The following is a 14,679-nucleotide window of genomic DNA, read 5'->3' as shown; positions in this document are numbered from 1 at the left end:
TTGGAGACCTCCTCAAAGGCCTCATCCAGCTCTCCTGTATTTTTTCATGTATTTCTTGGGTAGGCGTGACTTCTTGCAGCTTCCGCCGTAGCACATCTTGCCATGCCAGGCAGCCAGATAGCGATTTGGTGTCACTGTGCCACCCAGCATTTTAGCAGATTCTCCAGGTCTTCTCTGTCCATATCTGTTAGTTTTAGGAGGGTGATATCTTCTTTGGCAACTTACAGAAGCATGGGAATTTGCATCAGATTTTTTTTTACTGTACTCCCTGCCCTTTTACATTTCCCTTCAGCATCTGGCGGATAGTCCGTTCCCCACCCCCCAACATGGTTTGTAGGCTCCGCGGTGCTTCTCCCCTCCTATGTCCTTTTCCACCCCAGCATTTCTTTTTATTTTATAGGAATCCAACACATCATGCAGGTGCTGGGCTGTGCTGAGCATCTCCTCTCCTATGTTCCTTTCCACCTAGCATTTCTTTTCATTTTACATTAATCCAACGTGCCAAGTGACTGCTCGGCTCTTCAGGGTATCTCCCCCCACATGTCCCTTTCCACCCAGCATTTTTTTATTTTTTATTCTTTTTATTTTACAGTGATCCCTAAGCAGCCGTCCATGCAGCTGTAATCGAACCCTTTCCCAGCGTTCCCTCTTGGCATGCGGCTTGCTCATCAGGGAGGATTACTCCAGAAACAACCAAAACTTTTTTTTCCCCTGCCCCAGGACACCATCAGGACACTCGACAGCTTCCTCTGCTTTGCAGCCATCTCCTTCCCCTGAAAAGCAGACAGTTGCTTATAGCTTACCATGTCCACAAAGAAATGTGCTGTATAAGTGATGGTAAATGGTGGTGTATTGTGAAACGCATGCTTAGAATCCTATCCTCAATAAGCCTTTAGGGGCCTTTAGAAAAGAACATTTCCCTGGTAGTAGACACAGAGACCCATTCATTCCATTGGAAACCACGTTCTGTGAATTGAATCTTAATTTTGACTTTCACTTTCCAGATGCCATGCCCAGTGGAGGAGAGAGGTTCAGAAAGAAAGAGGTGCTAGCAGGGTGTCACCCTGCAGCACATGGAGCGGAATGAAGCAGAACACACTAAGCTGACAAAGGGCACTGCTCAGTGGCATCATAATACAGCTCAGTAGCATCAGAGTCAAGCTGAGTTGCAGCAGAGAACGCTTGACTTCCAGCAATAGCAAGTGGCAAAACAGAGTGAGGCCGCGACAAAGCTCGCAACGGCAGTTATGGTGCAAACAGGGGTCCTGCACTCCCTGCAGCTGCAGGGGGGACTCCCAACACAGCACTGCGGGAGCCAATACCAGCTGCCCAGAGTCCCCTGAAAAGAGGTTGCCCATGTCCCCATCATGCAGTCCCTGAAAGTGGGGAGGAAGAGCAAGGATAGCCTGCCTCTCTAGCCCTAAGAGCCACTGCAAAAAGCTATTCAAGCACCCTTGACAATGCTTCTTTTCCATGCCACTTAAACCTCTCCTGCCCACAAAATAAAATCACTTCTTTGAGCACAGTGTGATTTTGTGGCTTGCAGGAGTGGTAGGGAACACACATCATTGTGGAGGTTTGGGGGAGGGCTTAAAGCACAGCTGCCCGCTGCTGTGCCCAGGTCTGCAGTGGACACCCGGCTGATGGAACTGGGCAGGTTGTGGGAGGGCAGAAGGTACAGCTGCCCACTACATGCATTCTGCATGATACAACTTAACCCTCTTCTCCCAAGTAAAAACATTCACTCATTAAGATGGTATGATTTACTGGTATTACATTTAAAGCATCCCTTATTGTTGCTGCCTCTATGGTTACTGGTGGATGGTTGTGTAGGTGGCTGCAAGTGGGCCCTGCCAATGGCCTCAGCAGCGGAATTCCAGATGGGTGGAAAAGTCTCCCACCTGGATTCACCAATGTTGTGCAAAATAACAGATGCTATAATCAGTGTGGGGACATTAGTTTCAGAAAGGTCCAAATTGGTCAACAGGCATCTGAATCTCTCTTTTAAATGACAAAAGGCACATTCATCCACCTGCTGAGTCTGCGACTGACATTTTCCTTGCTGGGGTCCAGGGCTCCTGCGTAGGCTTCATAAGGCAAGGGAGCAGAGGGTAAGCAAAGTCACCCAGTATTATAATAGGCATTTCCACATTGCCAATCACAATTTTCTGGTCTGTGAAAAAAGTCCCATCCAGGAGCTTTCTGTACAGCCCAAAATTTCGGAAGATGTGTGCATCTTGAACCCTCCCTGACCAGCCAACACTGATGTCAGTGAAATGATTCTTGTGATTTACCACGCCTGCAACACTATTGAGAAATATTGTTTTTGGGTTATATACTCAGAGTCCAGGTGGTCTGAGCCCATGATGGAGATGTGTGTGTCATCTATTACACCACTGTACTTAGGAAACCCCTGGGCAGCAAAGCCATCCACTATTGCCTATGCATCTTCCAGGGTCATGGTCTTCCTGAGGAGATGCTGACCGATTGCAAGGGCCACCTGCATCACCACCGACCCCACAGTAGATCTGCGCATCCCAAATTGGTTTGCCAATGACTGGTAACTGTTGGGCATTGCAGACTCCTACACTGCGATGGCCACTTGCTTCTGAACTGTTAAAGGCAGCCTCATTTTTGTGGTGCTGCACTTAAGTGCAGGGGCTGGCACATCACAAAGTTCTATAAAAGTGGACTCACACGTGTGAAAATTCTGCACCCACTGCTGGTTGTCACAGGACTCCAAAAGGATGTGGTCCCCCCAGTGTGTCCTGGTCTCACGAGTCCAAAACCACTGCTCCACTGTCAGTAGTACATCCAGGGCAGCCAGCAGCTGTGAGTTCTTGGGCCACAGTGGTGAGATTTGCTCTTCAAAACCATTGTCATCATCATTATGATACTGAACTGTGACAGAGCTTTGTAATTGAAGGCAAAATTGCACAACAGCCAGTGTGGTTGCCAAAACGATGCGTGCTGTGAGTTGAAGCATTTGGGGATCCATGCTTGCGCTGACGGAGAAAATGCCACAGGAAATGGTGCGATCTTCAGTTCCTTTTTACGCAGTTACTGGGTGGTCTGAATTCTGGGACTGTTTTGCATTCTGGGATTCAAATATGAAACACCAACAAGCAACCGAGTCTAAGGCACTGTGGGATAGGTACCCCCAGTGCACTGCTTATGCTGTTGAACTTGCATAGTGCAATGGGGATGTGGAAACTTGACATGGAAAAATGGTGGGTTGCATTTCAAGAAGATTTGTGGACACTTAAATTCGAAGTCATAAGAATGAGTTAAAAATTAAATGTATTAAAAATCAAATTTATCTCGTAGTGTAGACACAGCCTTAGGCTATCAACACAAAAGGAAAAGCATGCAGCTCTTCTATCTTTCCTTACATTGTCTGTCATTTTAAATATGTATATGAAATATATTCATCCTTAGGACATATTAGCTGTGTCTACACGTGCGTGCTACTTCGAAGTAGCGGCACTAACTTTGAAATAGCGCCCGTCGTGGCTACACGCGTCGGGCGCTATTTCGAAGTTAACTTCGACGTTAGGCAGCGAGACGTCGAAGTCGCTAACCTCATGAGGGGATCGGAATAGTGCCCTACTTCGACGTTCAACGTCAAAGTAGGGACCGTGTAGACGATCCGCGTCCTGCAACGTCGAAATTGTGGGGTCCTCCATGGCAGCCATCAGCTGGGGGGTTGAGAGACGCTGTCTCTCCAGCCCGTGCGGGGCTCTATGGTCACCGTGTGCAGCAGCCCTTAGCCCAGGGCTTCTGGCTGCTGCTGCTGCAGCGGGGGATTCATGCTGCATGCACAGGGTCTGCAACTCGTTGTCGGCTCTGTGGATCTTGTGGTGTTTAGTGCAAGTGTGTCTGGGAGGGGCCCTTTAAGGGAGCAGCTGGCTGTTGAGTCCGCCCTGTGACCCTGTCTGCAGCTGTGCCTGGCACCCTTATTTCGATGTGTGCTACTGTGGCGTGTAGACGTTCCCTCGCAGCGCCTATTTCGATGTGGTGCTGCGCAACGTCGATGTTGAACATCGACGTTGCCAGCCCTGGAGGACGTGTAGACGTTATTCATCGAAATAGCCTATTTCGATGTCGCCACATCGAAATAGGCTACTTTGATGTAGGCTTCACGTGTAGACGTAGCCATTATGAATATATCAACTTCACTGCCCCTGCATCTCATGTATAACTCACTTATTGTCCCTTCCCCCGGCTTTCTCCCAGTTGGCTACGCTGAGGTAAAATATACCTCTGCTTTCTGTCTGCTAAGATTTTGTACAGGTTGAACCTCTCTAGTCTAGCACTCTCTCATCTGGCAACATCCATAATCTGGCACGATTTTAGTTAGCTGGATGACCACATATCATGGGTGGGGCCAAGTTTCCTGCGGTCTCATAAAGTTTGTTTGCAGCCACCCGTCCTGGCTCTCAGTGCTCTGTGCTGTTATTTAGCTGTAATTTAATCCTAAATGCTTTATAAGAGCCTAACAGTAACAGAGGTAGCTGTGTTAGTCTGTATTCTAACAAAACAAACAAGCAGTCAAGTAGCACTTTGAAGACTTACCACAGAATGTATTAAGTGATGAATTTTTGTGGGGCAGATCCACTTCCTCTCCAGATCTGATTTAGTGGGTCTGTTCCATGAAAGCTCATCACCTAATAAATTATTTTTTTTCATCTTTAAAGTGCTACTTGACTGCTTGTTCATTTTATAAGAGCCCAGTGAGCAGTTAAAGTGTGAGTAATGCTGCTAGACAATATTGACTTCCTATTATCTGGCAAATATTCTTGTTCAGTATTGGTCAGGTCCCAAAGGTGCTGGGCTAGAGAGGATAGCTATCAGGATAGCTATTTTGATGCAGAAACCTATATTGTTTTTACAACAAAGTCACAAAGGCCAAATTCGTGTTTGTCATAACGAGTCAGGACCTGCTATGGTGCTGTCACCTGATGTACTGAGACCCCACTGAGCCTGTTCTCCCTGCCAGCTTGGGCCCTTAGTATCCTGTCTTGTTGAGTCAGACATGCTAGTCTGCTGCAACACAGACAGAGTGGCTGGGCCACACTCCACCAAAGCTACAGACCTTAACTGAAAACAGCACAGCGAGATATTGGTCTCCAGCTCTCTGATACCAAGCCCCTCTGGGAGGTGAACCCTAGATAAATCCATGTTATGCTATACAGAGATCTGTACAGAATAAGTTTGTGAAATTCGCCCTCTTTCTTGATGTAATGAGAGAGAGGCACAGATTCCTCTTCCCCTGAGGTAACAATTTTTTGCATTGGATTTATTAATAAAAAAGTGATTTAAGTATGAAAAGGTAGTATTTAAGTTATCATAAGAGACACACATGGAACAATGTATGTTACTAAGTGAGATAAAACAGAAGACCCAAGCTAAGCTTAATACAAGAAGAAACTAGTTACATTTAATATCTTACCCTCAAAGTTGTTCTAATAAGCTTCTTTTGCAGACCAGCCCCGATACTGCCCAAATTCAGTCTTAGATGTTTCCAGCAGTCTTCTTGGGTGGGATCCCCGGGGACAACTGACAACCTCTGTTATATCACTTCCCACCCTTCAAAGGACTTGCCTAAATTGGGAGTCCTTTGTTTCAGTTTGACCCCTCCCAGCTTCTCATGAAAAAGTACATGGTTTAAGATGATTTCCAGTGTCAGGTGACAGGGTCACATGTCTCTACAAGGTCCATAGGTCTCCATACTTCAAGGGCTGACTCCCTAGTCCGCAGGAACATTAAAGCTCCATTGTCTCTTCGCTAATGGGCCGCTATAGCCCTTATGTGAAAACACCAGATGTGCTGTTACAGAAGCACAGTTCGGTATTCTTAGCTTGATCCTTAAAAATGATACATGCATACAAGTGGGAAAATTATCTTCAGTAGATTACAGCTTTTCCAGTGATACCTCACATAATGGATTTCACATAAAGCGTATTCCAGTTATATCATATTTATATTGACAAGTATATTCCCATAAAGAATATGGAATGCCCCATCACAGAGTTTAAAAGCATGCTGGTTAAAATATGTTGGCTATCGTATTTTCTGACAGATTGCATGTTCCAAATTAAATAAGGCTGGGTAAGAGAGCTAAGAAAGCTCGAAGTGCAGTAGGAAGTGTTTTTGGATTTAGTGTTGATGTTTTTCCCTGAAGAGTCAGTACTGAGCCAGTGCCCCACTATTATGACTTTTTTGATTGCTATAATAATGTCTTTCACATGAGAGGTAAAACTCAGATCTTGACCAGTTATGGTTATTAAATATGCCCTCACTTTCTGTGTAAGAAGAAGATGCAATTGTCCCTTGAGTTACGCGAGGGTTGCATTCCCATGCATCCTTGCATAAGTCAAATCTTGCATAAGTCGGGGTGGGGGCATGGGGCAGCATTTTTCCCTGGCAGAACCCACATTCTGCAGCTGGGGAATCATCAGGAGCACCTAGAGCTCCTTTTGAAAGGTAAGTCCTGGGGTTGGGGAGGGCAGTTGGGGAGGGTTAAGCCTGGGGTGGGTTAGGGCTGCAGCGGGGGGTGGGGAGATGGAGTTGAGCCGGGGCCACGCAGCCCTGTGGCGGGGGTTGAGCTGGAGCTGTGTGCGGGGGTGGTGAATTGAAGCTGTGCATGGGGTGGTGAGCTGGAGCTGCATGGGGGAATAGAGCCAGAGCCATGTGGAGAGAGGGAGCTTGAGCCAGGGCCGGGGAAGAGTGATTTTGAATTGCGCTTAACTAGCATTAGTGCTAGTTAAGCACAACTCAAAATTGTGCATTTCTAGGGATTAATGTATTAAACTTGGCATCTCAGCCAATTCCAGTGAGGCAATGAAATTCATCCTTCCTAAAAGTTCCCCCTGCAATTAGAGTTGTGTTATTCTCCCTATGCTCTCAAACTATTGTGTAGTTTTGCTCTGTGCTGTTAAATAGCTGAAGAGGTGGCCACACTTAGGTGTTATTATAAGCTGGTTTGGGAGTTGAGGTTATGAAGCTTAATTAGCTATTGATTGTAATGTGTTTTGAGATCCTCTGATAAAAAGCAGAGGATTAATTACCTTGTAATTATTACAATTAAGTGGGCTAACAGGACACTGGCAAAGCTGTAATAGTATTTAAAATGGACAACATATAATTAGAGCTAAATGATCACTTTAACTATAGAATCATGTGACATCAGATTGTCCGTGTTCACAGTGCCTTTGCTTTGAATTTTTAGATGAATTGCCAACACTGAAGATTATGAATTTCCCCAGCAATTGGTCTCCCCAAAGAAGGATCAGATGTTCCAATTGTAACAGAACTATTTCCACCTTCACTGCACTTGAGACCTCTTTCTCTCCTCTGTATGAAACTTCAGTCTGTGACTTCTCTGACAGTAATTCGGAAGTCAGGTGAATTGCTGCTGACCTCCAATCTCTGCATGACTTATGAAAGTTGTCTGTATTTCCAGGAGTAACAATCTGTAGCAGAATGGTGACATCCTTGATTTTCTGGTGTACTGACAAGTATATTGTGTTAGAGATGGTATTTGCTATGGGACATGTTTCTCTCTGTGTTTTATACATCACGGAGCAAACTGTTAGCATGTATGGTCTGCATTTTGCTAATAATTACATATGGGCTGAAATTCAATCATGAAAGTGGATCTGTTGATTTCAATGTTAAGTGCATTCTTCAGTTTGTACAATCAGGGCTTAAAAATAAATTGATTGAAAAAAAATCAGATTGTTCTTCTAGCAAACAGGATACATCATATGTATAATTTTTGCTGTGTCTGTCCAGGCAAGGTTCTACCATGTTTCCCCCTACTCCTGTCTGCACAGTGCCAGCCCCTTTCCCAGCCGGCATGGGGCCCAGCCCAGCCCCCCACAACAGAGCCCCCCCGCCCACCACACCAGCCCCAACCATACCCCACACCTAGCCCAGCCCCCAGTGGAGTTCCTCCCTTGCTCCCTTTGGATGTGTATTACAAGAAGTTTCTGTCTAGAAATTTCTTCCAGCCCAACTTCCACTTGCAAGTGGATCTGCATCGAGGCTTCTAGTTGTTATTAAATATTCATATTGTTCAAATTAGTACCAGGTCCCCATTGTACTAGACATCTCACAAATCCATAGAAAGACAGTCCCTATCACAAAGAGCTTACACTTCAGACCAAAAAAGCAAATTGAAAGGTGTGGAAAAGGGATACATGTACAATACGAGCTCTTGATCTGTACGTGCTTAACTTTATGTACTGAGAGTAGTTGTCCTTGACTTCAGTAGGACTACTTGACTGTGTCAAGTTAAGCATATGAGTAATTACTAAAAGGGCCAGTGCCCATGATCCAATTCTATCTCCTTTCCCCGTGGTGAGTAGTACCTTACTCCACCAGGAGTATCAGTAGAGTAAGGTATCACTTTACGTGTGTTGCTGCCATCTGTGATCACGTTAAGTGATCCTGGGCATGGAGTCTCATTATTTCCATGTTGTGTATATAACCTGATGCCCCCTAGATAGTTTGTTGGCAGCAGAATCAAACCTCTTGATCTAAAATCCCAACCTCCTGATGTGTGAGCTAAAGAGTCAAGTGTGCCAACTCAAAGGTAGTAGTGGCAAACTCCTAAGTCCCTCTGACTGACCCAGCCACTTGAGGGGAACGGAGCCGGTAAGTATGGGTTACCTGCTGTTGGTGATTTGTTAGTGGTATGAAAACACAAGGCAAAACTAAACATCCTCCCCCGACAACCTGGAAACCAAGGCCTCGTCTTTGCCATTCTGCTTTGTTCAACTTAGTTGTTGCTCTTCCCCCTTTTCAAATTGCAGATAGGTAAGATTTGTTTAAACTTGGTGACATCGCTTTTAAAATAGGAATTTTCACCCTTTCCTTGGACTTTTCTATATTGTGAATGCTTCCCGCCTTCCTGCTCAGGACAAAGTTAGCCCTTATTTTCCATCAAAACAAAAAGCAGTCAAGTAGCACTTTAAAGGCTAGCAAAATAGTTTATTTTTGCTCTCTCTGTTCTTATTTTCCATGAGTTTCCTTTTTCCCTTTTAGTAAGGAGAAAAAACACGCAGGAAGGAAGATAATTTCCAGTGTAATCTTGTATGTGTTTTGATCTGGAATGTGTTGGCTTGGTCCATCCACCTTAACTGAGGCCTTCTAAACTCAGTCCAACTGTGGCCAAGCTTTTTCAGAATCAGTTTACATTACTTTAGCCATCCAGAGTTTATATTAATCCAAAGCTTTAGGGCTTCTGAGATCATCATGGCAAACTGCTCTGTTTGTAGGGAGGGAATGAAAAACCCTGAAATTCTACTGTGTGGATGGAATTTCCCATGTGATATACCAAAGAGAACACAAGCCAGCTGCAGCAAGACACAGTGTTAAAGAGGAGCTGCCCACAGTAAATGCAAGAATATCTTGAGTGCTTGCGTGCTGTTGCCATTTCATTAAAGGTAGTTGTGTTAACTGTGCTTAGAAATTGCTTTGAATGAGGAAAGCTCTGTTTAATAGATTCTATGGCCAGAATGGACCATTATGATTACCTACTTTGACCTCCTATGTAACACAGACAATACAGCTTCTCTAGACTAACTCCAAGATCAGATCTTTTAGAAAACATCCAATCTTGATTTAAAAATTGTCAACAATGGCAAATCTACCACTTGAGCCCGACAGATAAGCTTTGTATCCATGGCCCATGTTTGCAGACCGCATGCAATACAAATTCAGTATCTGTGCAGGACTCTATCTACAATAACCTTAATAGTATTGCATGCTGTTAGTTTGTATTGGTCTCACTGTGATTTTGGTTTGTGCCTGTTTCAGTTCCGCAAGAACTCATTTCCCAGGACTGAACTCAGTGGTAGAGTCACGCATGATCCCACAGAGAGAGATAAACTTCACCTTCTTGAATAAAGTTGGAAATGTGAGTGATTTGAATGTGGGGGAAGATGAGTGGTTGAAAGGATCTCCTTTTTACAGAACTTGGGTAAACTTTCAGCTTTTGGTAAATTACCAAAGGTCCCTCAATGGGACACTATTTGGGTATTCTTGTGTTATGACACAAATTAAAGCAGCATCTCTCAGTGTGGCTGATATCTAGATATATGTCTATAAGCACCGATTTCACCACACACACACAAAGGGAAAAAATATTTCCATCAATATTAATTGAAGTTTACAGAAAAGGAAAGAAAGAAAATGCTGCTTGAGAACTTAGTTTGGTTTAAGGATATTTATATTGTGTATGTTGATATATGATGTTGACACTTTGGTCATGTCTACACTAGCAATTTATTTAGAAAATAATTTCGAAATAAGGCCCCCTTTTGAAAAGCACCATGGAGCGTCTATACATGTTATCCGCTACTTCGAAATAGGGATCGAAGTAACGGGGCTGCATTTCGAAGTCGTTCTTCCATTCTCATATGGGGAATAGCACCCTATTTCAAAGTGTAACTTTGACATAGGACGTATATAGACATTCCACAGTCAGCTCTTACAAAATAGTGGGTCGGCCATGGCAGCAGCCCATCGGAGCATGGAGACCCTCTGGCTGCCCCAGGCGGGGCTCTATGGTCACTGCCAGCCTTGTTTAAGGAAATACACACCCAGCAACCCATGGCAGGAAGCTGAGGTTGTGCTAGCAGCAGGGGGAGCATGAGCTCTTAGCTACACACCCTCCCACCATGACAGGCCAGAGATTGCCACACCCCCGCACCAATGGCAAATAAGCAGGAGCCCCATGCCCCCCACTGGTCCTCTGGTAAGTCTGCCCAGGGTTCCCAGGAGCCAAGCCAGTGGTGAGCCAGAAGGGGCCCTTCCTGGTCTGAGGAGGAGCTCAACGACTGGCAAATAGCCCTCAGGAGGGGGCCTATGCAACTGTCTCTCTGGTGCTGCTAGAGGAGAACCACAAGCAGCACGGCCAGCAGGCTGGCCGTGGTCCAGATGAACTCCCCCTTGGGAAGCTGCTGGAGAGGTCTGGTGGCCCTGGTGGAGCTCAGGTACCTGCACAGGGTCTGCAGTGCTGTGGTAAGCCTTGCAGCCTGGAGCACATGCAGGGAGCAGCTGTCTGCAGGCTCTGGAAGGGCTTGAGAGCCATGTGACCCTGTCCATGGCATTTCCTGGGCCGTTATTTCAAAATAGTGGTGGTGGCTGTGTAGACGCTCCCTTTCGAAATGCTGGGCCACTCTTTCAGAATAGGGGATTGTGGCTTTGTGCGTGTCAAAGTGCAGTTTGAAGGTCGTTCTTTTGAGAAGTGCATAGTGTAGATGTAGCTTTTGTGTTTTAACAGTTATAAAGCTGAAATTTATAATGCCTGTCCGTAAATAATTTTCTCGACCCCCCCACATAATTTTCTGGAAAAGTGAACATTTAAATCAATAAAAATATATTTTTCTTAAGCCCCATTATTTTATGTAGCTCTGAAAATTAAAATGAATAAAATGCTTAAATACCCATTGATGTAATTCATTATAATTTAAAAAAAAACCAAAATCTGCCAACCCTGCTGCTATTCATTCCAGTAATGGAAACTGATTTCATGATTTTTTTTTTTTGGTTGAGAAGTGGATTGGTGCAGTCTTTGTTGTTCTTTTCTTTGCAATTGTGCTCTGGGAAATCCATAGAATCATAGAACACAGGACTGGAAGGGGCCTCGAGAGGCCATCGAGTCCAGTCCCCTGCCCCAACGGCAGGACCGACCACTATCTACACCATCCCTGATAGACATCTATCTAATCTGTTCTTAAATATCTCCAGTGAGGGAGATTCCACAACCTCCCTTGGCAACTTATTCCAGTACTTGACCACCCTGACAGTTAGGAACTTTTTCCTGATGTCCAACCTAAACTTCCCTTGCTGCAGCTTAAGTCCATTGCCTCTTGTTCTCTCCTCAGAGGCCAAGAAGAACAAGTTTGCTCCCTCCTCCTTACGACACCCTTTAAGATATCTGAAAACCGCTATCATGTCCCCCCTCAATCTTCTTTCTTCCAAGCTAAACAAGCCCAATTCTTTCAGCCTTTCTTCATAAGTCATGTTCTCCAGACCTTTTATCATTCTAGTTGCTCTTCTCTGGACCTTCTCTAATTTCTCCACATCTTTGTTGAATTGGGGTGCCCAGAACTGGACACAATATTCCAGCTGAGGCCTAACCAGCGCAGAGTAGAGCGGTAGAATGATTTCTTGTGTCTTGTTCACAACTACTCTGCTAATGCATCCCAGAATCATGTTTGCTTTTTTTGCAACAGCATCACACTGTTGACTCATATTTAACTTGTGATCTACTACAACCCCTAGATCCCTTTCTGCTGTACTCCTTCCTAGACAGTCTTTTCCCATTCTGTATGTGTGAAACAGATTATTCCTTCCTAAGTGCAGCACCTTACATTTATCTTTATTAAACTTCATCCTGTTTACTTCAGACCATTTCTCCAATTTATCTAGATCATTCTGAATTATGACCCTATCCTCCAAGGTAGTTGCAACCCCTCCCAGCTTGGTATCATCTGCAAACTTAATAAGCGTACTATCTATGCCAATATCCAAATCATTAATGAAGATATTGAACAGAACTGGTCCCAAAACAGACCCCTGCGGAACCCCACTAGTTATGCTTTTCCAGCAGGATTGAGCACCATTAACAACCACTCTCTGGGTACGATCAGCCAGCCAGTTATGCACCCACCTTATTGCAGCCCCATTTAAGTTGGGCTTGCCTAGTTTGTCAATAAGAATATTATGCGAGACCGTATCAAATGCTATACTAAAGTCTAGGTATACCACATCCACTTCTTCTCCCTTATCTACGAGTCTCGTTATCGTGTCAAAAAAAGCCATCAGGTTGGTTTGACATGATTTGTTTTTTTACAAAACCATGCTGGCTGTTCCCTATCACTGTACTACCTTCCAAGTGCTTGCAGATGACTTCCTTAACTACCTGCTCCATTACCTTTCCTGGCACAGAAGTTAAGCTGACTGGCCTGTAATTTCCTGGGTTGTTCTGATTCCTCGTTTTGTAGATGGGCACTATATTTGCCCTCTTCCAGTCTTCTGGAATCTCTCCTGTCTCCTATGACTTTCCAAAAATGAGAGCTAACGGCTCAGCTACCTCTTCTGTCAGCTCCTTGAGGATTCTAGGATGCATTTCATCAGGTCCTGGTGACCTGCAGACATCTAATTTTTCCAAATGGTTTTTAACTTGTTCTTTTTTTATTTCAAAAACTAACTCTACCCCATTTCCACCAGCATTCACTGCGTCAGGCATTCCTTCAGACTTCTCTGTGAAGACCGAAACAAAGATGTCATTAAGCATCTCTGCCATTTCCAAGTTCCCCATTACTGTTTCTCCCTCCTCACTGAGCAATGGCCCTACCCTGTCCTTGGTCTTCCTCTTGTTTCTAATATATTTGTAAAAGGCCTTCTTGTTACCCTTTATGCCTGAAGCTAGTTGGAGCTCATTTTGTGCCTTAGCCTTTCTAATTTTACTCCTGCATTCCTGTGTTATTTGCCTATGTTCATTCTTTGTAATTTGTCCTAGTTTCCATTTTTACAGGATTCCTTTTTTAGTTTAAGATCATGCAGGATCTCCTTGTTAAGCCAAGGCGGTCTTTGCCCGTATTTACTATCTTTCCTACACAGGGGAATAGCTTGTTTTTGGGCCCTTAATAATGTCTCTTTGAAAAACTGCCAACTCTCCTCAGTTGTTTTTCCCCTCAGTTTTTCCTCCCATGGGATCTTACCTACCAGCTCTTTGAGTTTACCAAAATCTGCCTTCCTGAAATCCATCATCTCTATTTTGCTATTTTCCCTCCTACCAGTCCTTAGAATTGTGAATTCTATGGTTTCATGATCACTTTCACCCAAGCAGCCTCCCACATTCAAATTCTCAACCAAGTCCTCCTTATTTGTTAAAATCAAATCCAGAACAGTTTCTCCCCTGGTGGTTTTTTCAACTTTTTGGAATAAAAAATTGTCTCCAATGCAGTCTAAGAACTTATTGGATAGTCTGTGCCCCGCTGTATTAGTGTCCCAGCATATATCTGGATAGTTAAAGTCCCCCATCACCACCAAATCCTGGGCTCTGGATGATTTTGTTAGTTGTTTAAAAAAAGCATCATCCACCTCTTCGACCTGGTTAGGTGGCCTGTAGTAGACTCCTAACAGGACATCACCCTTGTTTTTTACCCCTCTTAAACTAACCCACAGACTCTCAACACGTCCATCTCCTATGTCCATCTCCACCTCAGTCCAAGTGTGTACATTTTTTATATATAAGGCAACACCTCCCCACTTTTTTCCCTGTCTATCTTTCCTAACCAGGCTGTAGCCTTCAATACTAACATTCCAATCATGTGTATTATCCCACCAAGTTTCTGTGATGCCAATGATATCATAGTTGTATTTATTTATTAGCACTTCCAGTTCTTCCTGCTTATTACCCATACTTCTTGCATTGGTATATAGGCATCTTAGATATTGATTTGAACTTTCCCCCCAGTTTTTTCCTGGCCCTCTTTTTCTCTGACATTGTTGCCCATGCTCCCTCCTACTTCCGACCCATCTCCCAGGTTTCCATGTTCTCCACTTACCTGCGGGCTTTGCTCCCCTGTCCCCGGCAAACCTAGTTTAAAGCCCTCCTCACCAGGTTAGCAAGTCTGTGTCCGAATATGGTCTTTCCCC

General features: G+C 44.4%; 1 protein-coding gene across 1 annotated transcript in view; it reads left to right on the top strand.

Annotated features, from left to right (window-relative positions):
* C21H9orf43 (chromosome 21 C9orf43 homolog) overlaps positions 1-14,679 on the top strand; it is a 40,699-nt gene that overhangs the window by 5,158 nt on the left and 20,862 nt on the right. Inside the window, exons 4-5 of the mRNA XM_075015850.1 lie at positions 7,232-7,406; positions 9,826-9,925. Of these exons, the coding sequence (XP_074871951.1) occupies positions 7,232-7,406; positions 9,826-9,925 (275 nt within the window). The remainder of the gene's footprint in view (positions 1-7,231; positions 7,407-9,825; positions 9,926-14,679) is intronic.

This window comes from Carettochelys insculpta, chromosome 21 (genome assembly GCF_033958435.1).
Source record: "Carettochelys insculpta isolate YL-2023 chromosome 21, ASM3395843v1, whole genome shotgun sequence".
NCBI classification, from domain to species: domain Eukaryota; kingdom Metazoa; phylum Chordata; order Testudines; family Carettochelyidae; genus Carettochelys; species Carettochelys insculpta.
Note: the sequence above shows the minus strand (reverse complement) of the source record. Positions and strands in the feature narration are given on the sequence as shown.